The 12,422-nt window shown below is 39.2% G+C and overlaps 1 gene segment (V, D, J or C); it reads left to right on the top strand.

Moving 5' to 3' along the window:
• LOC130852621 (T-cell receptor gamma chain C region C10.5-like) overlaps positions 1 to 11,064 on the top strand; it is a 38,902-nt gene extending 27,838 nt beyond the window's left edge. Inside the window, 3 exon segments of the C gene segment in view lie at positions 6,070 to 6,399; positions 8,954 to 8,989; positions 10,538 to 11,064. Coding sequence covers positions 6,070 to 6,399; positions 8,954 to 8,989; positions 10,538 to 10,680 — 509 coding nt within the window.
• The last annotated feature ends 1,358 nt before the right edge of the window (positions 11,065 to 12,422 follow it).

Below are 12,422 nucleotides of genomic sequence, written 5' to 3' on the forward strand. Positions count from 1 at the left end.
ACTGAACAAATGTTGTTCAACTTGTCACTTCTAGAATGATTAGTATCAAGTAGCAAGATATTTAAATTTGCAGCCATATTCAAGAATGTCTTAAGGTGGATTTTGTTTTTCTAAATTCAATCCAGTAAATTTGTTTCCTCCTCATTGGCCTTAAAGATGAAATTTTGCCTGGATGAGGGGGGGAACATCTCTGAAGGATGTTCCTAGCCTATGAGATCCGCAGAAATGAAAGTTTTTAAAATTTTCACAAGGTTGGTAAAGCATTGAAAAAATGAAAGAATTATATATTTTAATCTCTTTAGTGGTTGTGACCATATGAACAAATGAAACAAATTTATGAAAATGGAAAAGCAACATACCAGTCCTCTTTTTTCAACTGAGTGTATTCAATGTAAATTAGAGCAATCACATTAAATAAAGGTGACCCAGATATAACTCATGAGGGTCCTGAAAAATGATTTTTAGTAGCATGTGGTACAGGGAAAAATATGGACTTTGATTCTGGGTCTGTCACTTTCTGTATGATGATCATTTAGCAAATAAATTTTGATTGACTGGTTAGTGCTTTAAAAAATTACACAAATAATACATGCCCATTGCAGAAAAAAATGGAAAACCACAAAAACAAAGAAAAATTTAAATTTTTATATAGACACATCACTGTTAACAGTTTGATAGATTTCCGCTCATTTATTCCATCTGTGCACCAACCATCTCAAGTAGATGTGCGGATTAACCGAAATTAAAAATGAAAATTTCCTACCACCAGTGTTGGGACAAGGTCTGTGATAAAAAGGTCAATTCATTCTCCAGAATTCAAATTATTACTCATTGGAATTCTTTATGGAATCAGGAGTACAGATAAATGTGTTAATTACCATCTAGTCTTAGGTCATTTTAGAACAGATGGTTGGTACTTAAAACTTCTCTCCGTTTCTATGACTAATTGTTACCTGCTTCTAAAAGTGGTAAACTGTAATAAACATAATCTCAAATATTATTAGCCTGAATATAAGGTGCTCTCTCACCTTGCAGTAGAAATACCTGGAAGTAAAAAAAGTTTTTTTAAAAGATTTTTTTTCCAACTTGAACATATAAGCTTACAGGGCTCTAGACAGTAGTCAAATATTCAACTGCAATATTTAATTTCTTATTTGGATTACACCTAGAAGTTAAAAATTATGTCAATACAAAAAGCAGTTGATAAATACTGTTTTTTGCCCACACATTTCATTAGAATTTTTGTTCAGACCTTGAATAGGTACCTAAAACAGCGACCTTAGAGCAACTTTCTAAGTCTGCTCAGGGTCTGTCTGTTTTGTGATATCCACATGATGCTGCCACTGGATATTTCATTCAAAGAACAATTACCGACTTATAACATAGGAGGGAAGCATTTGTAAACTCTATTCTGTTATTCTATACATGTGCAAGCTGAGCACAAACTGTAGAGACGTCTATCCTCAGTAACTTTTACCAAATAATATTACTGCTCCCAAAACAGCTTTAACTGAGTTCATGTCAGGTTGATATCTTGTCCAGGCAGTACTTTTTGATCAGAGCAGAGTTACTAGAAGAGTATCTTTTAATATGAAAGGTTGCACAGGGACTGAGACATAGGCAGCCCCTTGTTTTGTGAGGGATAATTTTGGGAAAGAAAGCCTCACCTCATGTTCTGGCACCTTCGGTTTGTTTGAGTCCTGCATGTTTTGCTTCTATATCACAGAACTAGGATTTGCAAACATATTCTCCCATTCCTCATGTCATACTGGACTTAGGTCTTATGAATTACCAACTCCCAGGGCAGAAAAAGAAGCCACCTATAATGCACAAACTCTTTGTCACTTGTTTAAACTGCTTGTTTGCAAAATCTATTTGTGAAGACCTAACAGAGTAAACATATATAGAGGCAGAGCATGAAATAAGACTAGAAGATCAAAGGCAGTAAGGGAAGCAGAAGGGAAAAGGCCGGTGATGATCTAGCAAGAAGCACAGGGTCAGATTTCATGCTCAAGGGTAGGAGAGGTATGTGTCAGTTATATCTCAGTAAAAAGAGGTGAATTAAAAAAAGACAAAAGAAAGGAGGGGAAAATGTAGGGGAATACACACCCTTTATGAACTGATAAGTTGAAGCACATGTAATTTTCAAATATGATATGTTTTTCCCACCATGAAATTAGAAAAATACTCTAATGCAGGAGTTCTTAAGGAGGAAGGTGATATAAAGCATGGATCTTGGCTTCAGTATGCACTCCATACAAGGAAAGAAAGGGTCTTGAAACCAACCCAGTTTATCCTCCCGGTGCATCGATGATACAGCACCATAACATTGAATGTCATTCAGTTGGTGACCCTCAGCAGGTAACGTCAGGCAGGTAAGATTTTCGTGAGCCAAAGTCACAATAATAGGATTTGAGGACCAGGCATCCTGCCATTTCTCTAGCTATCCTGCCTTGAAAGTCTACTGCCAGGAGTTGCAAGTTGAACTCTGCACATGAGCTGGAGAGAAGTCAGATTGAGGCTGAAATTTCTGGTAAAACTTTGAATGCCAATAGATTGTGTTGTTGATTGGGAAAAAGCCATGTGTTTTGGACAACACAAGTGAAGTAGTCCCATATACTGATTGCATATATTTAACCAAGGTTCCCTTTGATTTTCTTAACCATAGATATGCAGGGGATAAGCCAAGATAGATTATTGCCCATTAATTGGGTGTGTAACAGGCACATTTCCTAAGATGAAGGCTTTGAAAATTCCAGAGATATCAGAGCACAGCAAACCAGGGAATCAGTCTTCCCACTTGATTGCCACACATCCAGCTGAACCCCTAAACACTGCCTTCCTAGCAATAAGGGCATGATTTGGTCCCAAGAGATGAAAATGTCATGTTGGACCACACAGTCGTCACACATTGCTAATAATAATGATAATAATTATTATAATCTCTTATTGCTGTAGCATTTTTAATCAAATCTCTTTTCAGATTTGTTTTATTTTGGTCTCACTTCAGCATGGGTAGGGGCGTTGAACTGATTTACATCAACATCATGGTTTTCAAATAAATAAAGGCTTTAGTTTGTTTGATTAGCTCAGCCACAGAACTCATTAAGAGCAAAATGAGCCAGGAACAGAATCCTGGTATCTTGAATAGCAGGCTGTTGTAGTTCCGCTAGGATCTGGAGAAAGCACAGGAGCTAAATGAGTCTAAAGTTTTTGATATGGGTTGAATCACTGTGGAATGATGAAATAAAAATTTTCGGCGATGGGACAAAACTTGCAATCACCGGTAGGTATCAGAGGAATGCAATTTTGTTTTCAAGTTTTTAGAGGGAGGGAAGAAAAAATTGGAGTAATAGTTAAGAATGTTTAGAAAAACAGGGCTGTGATGGTGTTTAGATGTAGAAAACTTAGAAGGATTTTTAACGATATCTGTATAGTAAAGGACAGCACACACAACACCATGCACATATCATGATAGGAATTAGCTTTGTGTCCATGTGGACTTGCACAAATTACATATGTCTGTAATTATTATGAAAGTGGCCCAAGGCTGAAGATTGTTATTACAGTCAAGTTTTGTGAATTGACACATTACTTTTCTGATGGGGAAAGTGTGTTGTCAAGGGTTGGCATCAGGCTGAGCCAGAGCTCCAAGTCCATCACTTACTGCTTATGTGAACTTGGAGATGATTCTCTGGCCTCAGTTTCCTAATCCATAAAATGGGATAACAGTGTGTATCGAGCAGGGGTTGTATTGGAATTGAACGAGATAGTGTGAACAAAGTACCTTGCACATTGACTTACTCATCATAGGTGCTGGATAGGTGTATCTACAACTTATTCTAAGAGAATTGTATCCAGTATGGAGTTAATTGCAGCCTATAATATTTAGAGGACTGATATTCTTCAGCAAATACAGCTGAACTTCTAACTGCTCAGATGAAAAGTTATTTTACTGTGCTGTCTTCTCACAGAAAAAAATTGAATTTAGACATACTTTCTGCTCTTTAGTAGACTTTTTCCTCACTTAGCAAGAAAAACAAGATTAAAATGTGTTTGATTTTGATTTCTGCTGTCGTTCTGTGTTTGTAAACATAGATTATGACCACTTTATGCACTTAGAACAAGAAAGTAAATCTTAATCCTTTATCTCAATTGATGTCATCTCTCCACCAACATTTATTGGCTATAAAATTTATAGCCAAGAAGTTTGAGCTTCGTAACCCATGTTTATTAGGAAAAAAATTAAATTCATACAGAAAATGGTTGAGATGTAAAATTAAATGTCATAAATTTGAAATTCTTATTTAAATATAAATCAGCTAAAATTATTTATTTGATTGCAAATGTGATGAGACAAAATAGAACATGTAAATCAAGGTCAACAAAGTACAGTTATATATACAGTTGGAGAGATTTTTGTGTCTTATAATCAATCAAATATTGTTTGTGCTAAAATTGAGATGTATAAAATTAAAATAAGCACATTGTGAACTAATTATATTTACAGCATGATTAAAAAATCAACATTGTTTGCTGACTGATTTGGTAGAAAATCAGGAACTTTACTACAGAGGCAGAAATTCTGAAAAATATTTTTCCTTTTTTTCTCAAAGGAGAAATCCAGTTCTTTCCTTAAGAAATTGCCCATTGAATTATTAAACTAAATCCAAACTAGCCGAAAGACAATATCAGCACAGCATTAGTGTTTCAACTGAAGATCAAATTGGAAAGGGCTCTAAAATTTATAATTTCAGTTATTATATTAACAATAAATGTATAATCAAGAACATTCCAGCATTCAAGTGACATCCTTTGCAAACTGTGATGTTTTCTTACATATCTTGACCTTATGACTGCAAGAAAACTCAGGAACCATGACTTTTAACATCACACTAATTATGAATACACTTTATTCAGCAGGTGTAAACAAAGACGTAGTTGAGCTCCAAAACAGTTGGGCAGCCCAACAGGATAGACTCAAATTTGGCGGTGTGTGACAATGAGAGTCAAAATATGGTGTCTTCTTAGTCATGCTTCAACTTCAAATGAAATTCCAAAATAAAATGTGTTCTTGAGGAACATTTTCTAAAGAGGAACAAAATTCTGCAAGTGTATTACTTGGTAAAGTAAATATTAGAGCATTTCCGAAAATAATATATTTTAATAGAAATTTTGGAAGTATTGCTGTTTTACTTCTAAACTTAAGACACTATTTTGGAGGTGCAGCTTTAATATCTACAAATCTAGAGGGGTTCAGTTGTGACATTGCGAAGTTGTATAAAATTGAAAATCAATGAGGAGAACTTCTTCACTTCAGAACTGAGCATGGGACCCACATATGAAACTCATAATTCAACTTGATAGATTTTCAAATACAGGTGGAGGTAGAGTCCCATTAACACAAGTAACTGTGTTTTGTTTTAAAAATGATAACCCTCTCCTGACATTTATTTATTCAGGAATTAAGATATGATGCATTCCAGAATCATTTAAATGAAGAATAAGGTTCCACAGAGCTGCAGAACGTGAAAATGTATTAATTGGCCAAAGACAGCCTAAGTTAAAAAACATGGGCTAGGAAAGGGAAGTAGTTTAGTAGTGACTAAAGATTCTTACCTGTAGAGAAACCATCACAGTTACTTGGTCTTCTCCTGCAATCCCGTCACCCACACTCACCCCCGTTAAAACGGGCTCCACTGTGATAGAACAAAAGTCACTTAAGAAAATAAAGTTGTTCAGGAAAGTTGCAAGCATTGATACGGGGCAGTTTCAAGTCATATTCCAACTTAGCAAGTGGAGAAGAAACCAAAGCCAAGGTGCGAGCCAACCCCTGCTCCTGAACAGCAGGGACTCTGGGCAAGTTATGTAACCTCTTGGACATCTCTTCCCATTGAAAATAAGAACAATAATAAGTCCCACACCATGTGCTGTGGATGAAAAGCCATGATGAGAACTAATTCAATGGCATCTTTTCTTCCTTTTACTAAAAGCTAGGTTGTTCCAAACCACACAACGTTTATGTTTCTTTAGTAATTCTTCTCAATTCTATTCCATCTTCCCCCACAGATAGAAGAACTGATGTAGACATGTCTCCCAAGCCCACTATATTTCTTCCTTCAACGGATGAAATAAACTCCAATAAGACTGGAACACATCTTTGCCTTCTTGAGAATTTTTTCCCTGATGTTATTAAGGTTTATTGGAAAGAAAAGAATGGCAAAACAGTTCTGGAATCCCAGCAGGGAAATATCATCAAGACGAATGACACATATATGAAATTCAGCTGGCTGACCGTGTCTGAAGAGTCAATGGATAAAGAACACGTATGTATCGTCAAACATGAGAATAACAGAGAAGGAGCTGATCAAGAGATTCTTTTTCCTTCAATTAACAAAGGTATGTGATTATAAAGACACATAATCTCCCAGAATTCTTTTTTTCAAAGAAAATACCCCACCTTTACGATCAAGCATTAATGAAAAACAAATATAAATCATTCTTAAATGTTGTTACATTTAATGGTAGCATAAATATCCTGCTCTTTCCCCACAAAATTAAAAGAAACAGAGGGGAAGCAAATATGCAAAGTATAAGTTTAATACAACCTTGGGCTTAAATGTCCTATTACATTTTGATTTTGCTAGTGATCAGGGAAAATAAGAATAAAAAGTTCATGGATATGATGATCATAAAAGAGAGAAGTTTCAGTTCATCATGTGTTTTACTTGGCACTTAATTTTCTGAAATAAATGTCTCCCATGGGCTTCTCAGGGCAACATAGCAAATGAGGGCATTTCTGAAAATGTCATTCTACACTAAATTCCTAATGCTGTTTCTTAGACATTTCGGTTTGTTGTTGCTTTTGTTGTTTTAATGAAAGATAAAAATATAACATGGAAGCACAAATCAATGAAGTGAATTTGAAGGCTCGTAAAACTAACCTGGTCCAAGTTTTTGACCAACCTTGATTGAGAAAGAGAACTTAGGATACTCAGCACAGATTTTATGGTGAAAAATTTTTACACTATTGTTTTTACCTCAATCAATGCATGGTGATAAGTGATTTTTAAATCTTATAATGAAGAAATTTGCTGTAAGGAAAAGAAAGAAGTTTTTAAGACATATTAAAGTCCGTTCTTAAGTATTTTTTAACATCTAATATGTTAGATGAGTGTACTAATATTTTGATTCTTGGGACTTACCCCAAAGTCTATACAGGTTTATCCTCTACCTGAAAGTACATTGTTCCTATGAGACCTTTCCGAAACTGAAAGGCATAAAGTGAAGAAGAGTCAAGACACCTCTTGCTAACAGATGCACAAAGTAAATGGCGATAAAGCACAGATGCTCACAGACACATTTTAGAGCTCTGGCAGCTTGATGCTGAGGTGTTGAGTGTGGTTCCTTGGTGATGCTGTTCTCGCTGCTGGGGTGCCGGCTGCCTCTGTCATGGCTGGCTGAAAAACAAACACTAAATGCTCTTTTTGCTTTTAGCCTTTTTTCGTAAAAGTGGAAATCCTCTTCAGATTCCTTTCCATTAGCAAAAACAGATACTAATGTAGGTCTTTTGTAAAAGCAAACTGGCGTAAAGTAAACTTTTGGAAAATAGGGGATCCGTGTACCTCGAATCCATTTATTAGAGCAAACCGAAAAAAGATGTCCCCGCGGGCATGAAACGGCATACCAGAACCATACCATGTGGACAAAAACACATCGAGGAGAAAAGGGAAAAACCCAAAACCCCTGTGTATCTGCTTTCCTCCATTAAAAGTCTATTATTTTTTTTCTTCAAGAACTTTTATTGAGATATAATTGAAGTCTATTATTTTTTAAAAACAAGTTTTTGTTTTTGTATGAATGTTTGCCTTTTCTTTCATTGCAGCTGAATACAACTTTCACCTCAGGTTTTATATTAAGCAGAAGTGTGATTTGGTCTATGTCTCTATCCTGGAAAGAATGGCACTGAAATGCTGAGCTCCTGTAATACATATTTCATTTGTTAGGGATAATTGAGATCTCTGGAAAAGAAGATGTTTTTAATGTCCACCGTGATGGAATTCTGTTGTTTCTCTATTGATTAATTTCTCTGTATTTCTATGGATTATTTTTACAAAGTGCTTCCCACCTGCTCTATCTCATTTAAACCCCCACGACCATCCTTTGAAGGCACTGTCATCACTGACATGACTTATCCTCAAATCTTCATTTCTCTTTTGTAACATGGAATCTCCCCCAAACACAACACTCCAGTGTCCCTGGGGAGTCAAAGGAGCTAAGTAAGCAAGTACCTGGCCCAGTAATAATCACTCACTAGCTATAGCCTTGTTTGTACTGTTATCCTGACGTCTGAAAACTCCACAACTGCAGAAAATTACATACATGAGTTGGGGATAGTGGGGATGTGGGTTATTTGGAAAGGTTTGGCTGCTTTTTTTTTTTGACTAGATGGGAAATTTCCCTAAGCCAGACTCCTTCACACATGAGATTCTGTTGTGGATTCTGGGATTGGATGCATCCTTTTTGGAAGCATCCCTTCATGTCAGCAGTGGGTGCTGAAAGCCGCAGAGCAGCCGATTTTTCTGACGATTTGTCTTCTTGACAGTATTTCTTGAACCCTTACTTTGGGGTGGACGTGGTGCCAGGAGATGTGACTATGGAAGGAAACCAAGATGGTCTTGTATATTACCCTCCAGTTGTAAGAAAGAACAGAAACGTACCCTTCATGAACTTGAACATCCTTGGATACAGAAAACAGTTTATGAATTACATCTACTGAATGACATCGAATCAACCATCTATTCCTGGATTGTAGGGCTCTTATTTTTAATGATTCTCCCCCTCTTGGCAGATTCAGTCTGTCTGTCTGTCTATCCAGAGAAACACACAGAAACACACACTGTCAAATAATGGATATAAACAATTCACTAATACTTGCTCTTATTTCTTGCAGAGGTCACTACACCTGCTTGCGTGAAAAAAGAAACTGGTAAGTTTTTGTCTATGCTTGCCTTTATGTCATGCTACAGCACTTTTTTCCTCTGGATAAATTTAACTTTTTACCGTCCTTGGTTTAAGGTAGAAAAACCAGAATGTCTAGATGCTGCAGAAATAGAGTGAGTGATATTTGAAGTAAATCTATCATTTCCTAGGAGTCATCTTAACACAGTAAATGCTGGTTTTGCTGTGAGATGACTGTCAATTGGAGGGTGCAGTGATAGGCTGAGTATTTCAACAGTGGATTTCCTTCACTTGTGTGGCTTGTGTTTCTAATGACCACGGAAACATGATATCAAATTGCTTGTAGATTTTTTTGTCTTTGGTGATTGCTACTAGCTAAGACATGAACTGACACTTACTGAGAGCTTGATACACACAGGTGTGGTGCTGTATCTTGCTTTCATATTCTGTTTACTCGTCATCGTGCTCCTATGAGGTGGTACAATCTTTCCCCCTCACTTTACAGATGAGGGCAACGAGCGAAAATTAATCCAGTCCCTTGTACGAAGTCACACAGCTCCATCTGGGGATTCACCCCAGCCCATCTGAATCAATGGGTCATACACTTGGTTCTCTGTTCCTCCTCTGTGACGTAGGTATAGAGCAAGAATCCCAAAGCCAAGGCCATGGGATAGGATGGACCCATGGGCAGGGCTGTGTAAGTGCATGGGCTTCCGACTATCATAGACTGGACTTTAACCCTAGTTCTTTTATTATTAGTTGCACAAATATGGGTAAATTACATTTTCTGAGCAATAGTTTCCTCATCTGCCAGTTGGGAACAGTTACACCCAACTCAGTCATTGCAGAGATAAGGTCATATGTGTGGAATGTCTCGCATAGGGCATCCATTTAGCTGGCACAGAATCAGCACTAGTTGGTGGTCCCCTCTCCCTACACGAAGGTTCTACGTGAGTTAGAAGCACTGGCTTTGGCCCTGCTGATCCCTCCTCGGTTCCCAGGATCAGGGGGCCTGGAGCTCAGCTGCACCTGACCCGACCCAGGGCAGTGAGTTATGAGCACATCACCTCCTGAGATCCCTTTCCACACCAAGTGCAGGTGATTCTGGAGTTCTCACTCTGTGAGATAAAGTGGGGAAAAGGGACATTTCCTCAGGAACAGACTTGGCCTGATGGTCTGCTGAGGAGCCAAGTCAGGCCCATCATCATTGTCCTTAATTTTTCTAAATATCTTATAGTTCTTGCAAAATTTCAGAGTAGAGTAAATGCAGCTATAACAACCTAGCCACAGTGAGACATTAAAGAAAATACAGCTGACTGGGGCATGAGGTCCTAAAGTTTCAGAGAATCTGGATTAAACGGTGTAGTCCATTATGTGTAATGCTCTCTTTACTAAATGCCCCCCCCCACCCCACTGTGAACACCCGCAGATTTGCATGGGTTGTAGCCCTCAGAGGAATCTCACTGATGCACAACGTTTAATGGCTCAGATGCTTCTAACTGTGACGCATTCACCGTTCACTATTTTTTAAGCCTCTCAAAAGAACAGGTGAAACTAATCAAAGGACTTCTCTTAGATACCCTGCAGCTGCAGTTCACGAACACGTCTGCCTACTACACCTACGTCCTCCTCCTCCTCAAGAGCATGATGTACTTCTCCATCATCGCCTTCTGTGTGTTTAGGAGAACAGCCCTCTGCGGCAAGGGGAAGAGCTTCTGACAGAGGGGGCCACGGAGGGGTCACCTTTCCTGCATCATCTATTGTCTCTGAACGTGTCTGCTGAGGATCCAGCCATGCATGCTTCCTTTCTGGGTTTGGGTTATTTCGAATAATATGTACATTTTTCAATTGTTGTGTAAGGGTTAAACCGCTGGGCAAGCAGACAGCTTTACTCTGTAACAGGGAATTCTGCCATTACTCAGGGTCAGGGCCCAGGGCTGGTCCAGGGGAGCCTCTCCCACCTCTGTCCCCACAGCCTCATCAGCTCCTCCTGCCCCTCGAGCCCTCCACCTGCTGAGCGCACACAGCAGGCAGCTCCCATCTCCTCCCTCAGCGCCTCCACCCAGACCACAGCCCTGACCCTCCCTGTCACACACCCTGGAGCTGCCAGCTTTGCTACTTGAATTCTGTACTTTGTTTTCAGTGATAAGCACAGAAAATTAAAAAAGAATTCAAAGTGCATGTTTGTCTGTGTAGTATAATTTCATGGAATCTCACCAAGGTAAGAAATAACATGACAGCTGAGCTATCAAATTCAGTGTTGGTTGTAACAGTGGTCACACCACACTTCTAAGTCTCTTCCTGAGATGGTGGTTTTGGTGCTTTCTTTGGGGCACTGGCTCCAAGGGGAGTCACAGCCACACGAAGGTGCCTGGGTTCCTTCTCTTTCAAAGCCACCAGATTCAGACTCTCTGGTTTGGGACATTCCTATGGTGACAGTGTAACAGCCAGCATGACTCGCCCTGGGTGTGCTCAGATCTGTACTAGTGTCTCACAAGCACGGACTCCTGACCCTCACATGAACCCCATGAGAAGTGAACCAACACCAAAGGGGCATCGGGTGGAGGGTTAGGCACACAGACTCTGACCCCCAAGGACCAGGGTTTGAAGCCTGGGTGTATATTAGTACTTGTGTAACCCCAGGCAACGATTTGAAGTCTCTGTGCCATCATTTCCTCATCTGTGTCATGAAGTTACAGCGCCCTGTCTCCTGGAGCCTGTGGAGTAGATGAGTTAATGATGCTTGATCCATGCACGTCCTTGAAAATATTAGCATCTACTGTTGGCAGCTCTACTGTAAACAGTAGATTCTGCACATACACATAGGCACCGAGGATGGTCTCTAATCTCATTTTCCTGCAGACAGATGAGATGTGGATGGAACAGGGACTCAGTTTCTATTATTCACCAGGTAATCCCATTTACCCTCCGAGAGCCCTTGGAGGAAGGTGCAGTTCTAGCCCACAGTTTACAGATGGAAGAGGTGAAGTTATCTGCTCATTGCCACTATTTAGTGAGTAAGAGTCATTTAGAGCCAGGGCTCTCTGATTTCAGATGCTGTATTTTGTTACCTAGTATCTTGTAGCTTCCAACACGCACTTTCAATTGGGAAAACAAAACAAAGCAAACGAAAAGAAAATAAAGCAAACCATGCACTGCTTCTTTACTAAAGGGCTTCCCCAAGGCATCAGTGAGAGTTTTCCTAAGGACTTGTACGTGCCTCTGTCTTCTCCTCACGTACATACTCTGGAATCACCATAGTGGCTCCCTTCGTTGTCACCACCGTGGAAACCCTGCCTTACTCTGTGAGTGTGTCTAGATCTGTAACTGCTCTTTTGGGGGATGTAACAGATTGGATTGAGAGTCTCGGGCAGAGCAGGACCGTGGATGGTGCTCTGAGCATCCTGACACCTCAGTTCCTCCCCTAGACCCAACGGGCCCTGAGGTCCCCAGACTCTCCC

Source organism: Hippopotamus amphibius, chromosome 4, assembly GCF_030028045.1.
Source record: "Hippopotamus amphibius kiboko isolate mHipAmp2 chromosome 4, mHipAmp2.hap2, whole genome shotgun sequence".
Taxonomy (NCBI): domain Eukaryota; kingdom Metazoa; phylum Chordata; class Mammalia; order Artiodactyla; family Hippopotamidae; genus Hippopotamus; species Hippopotamus amphibius.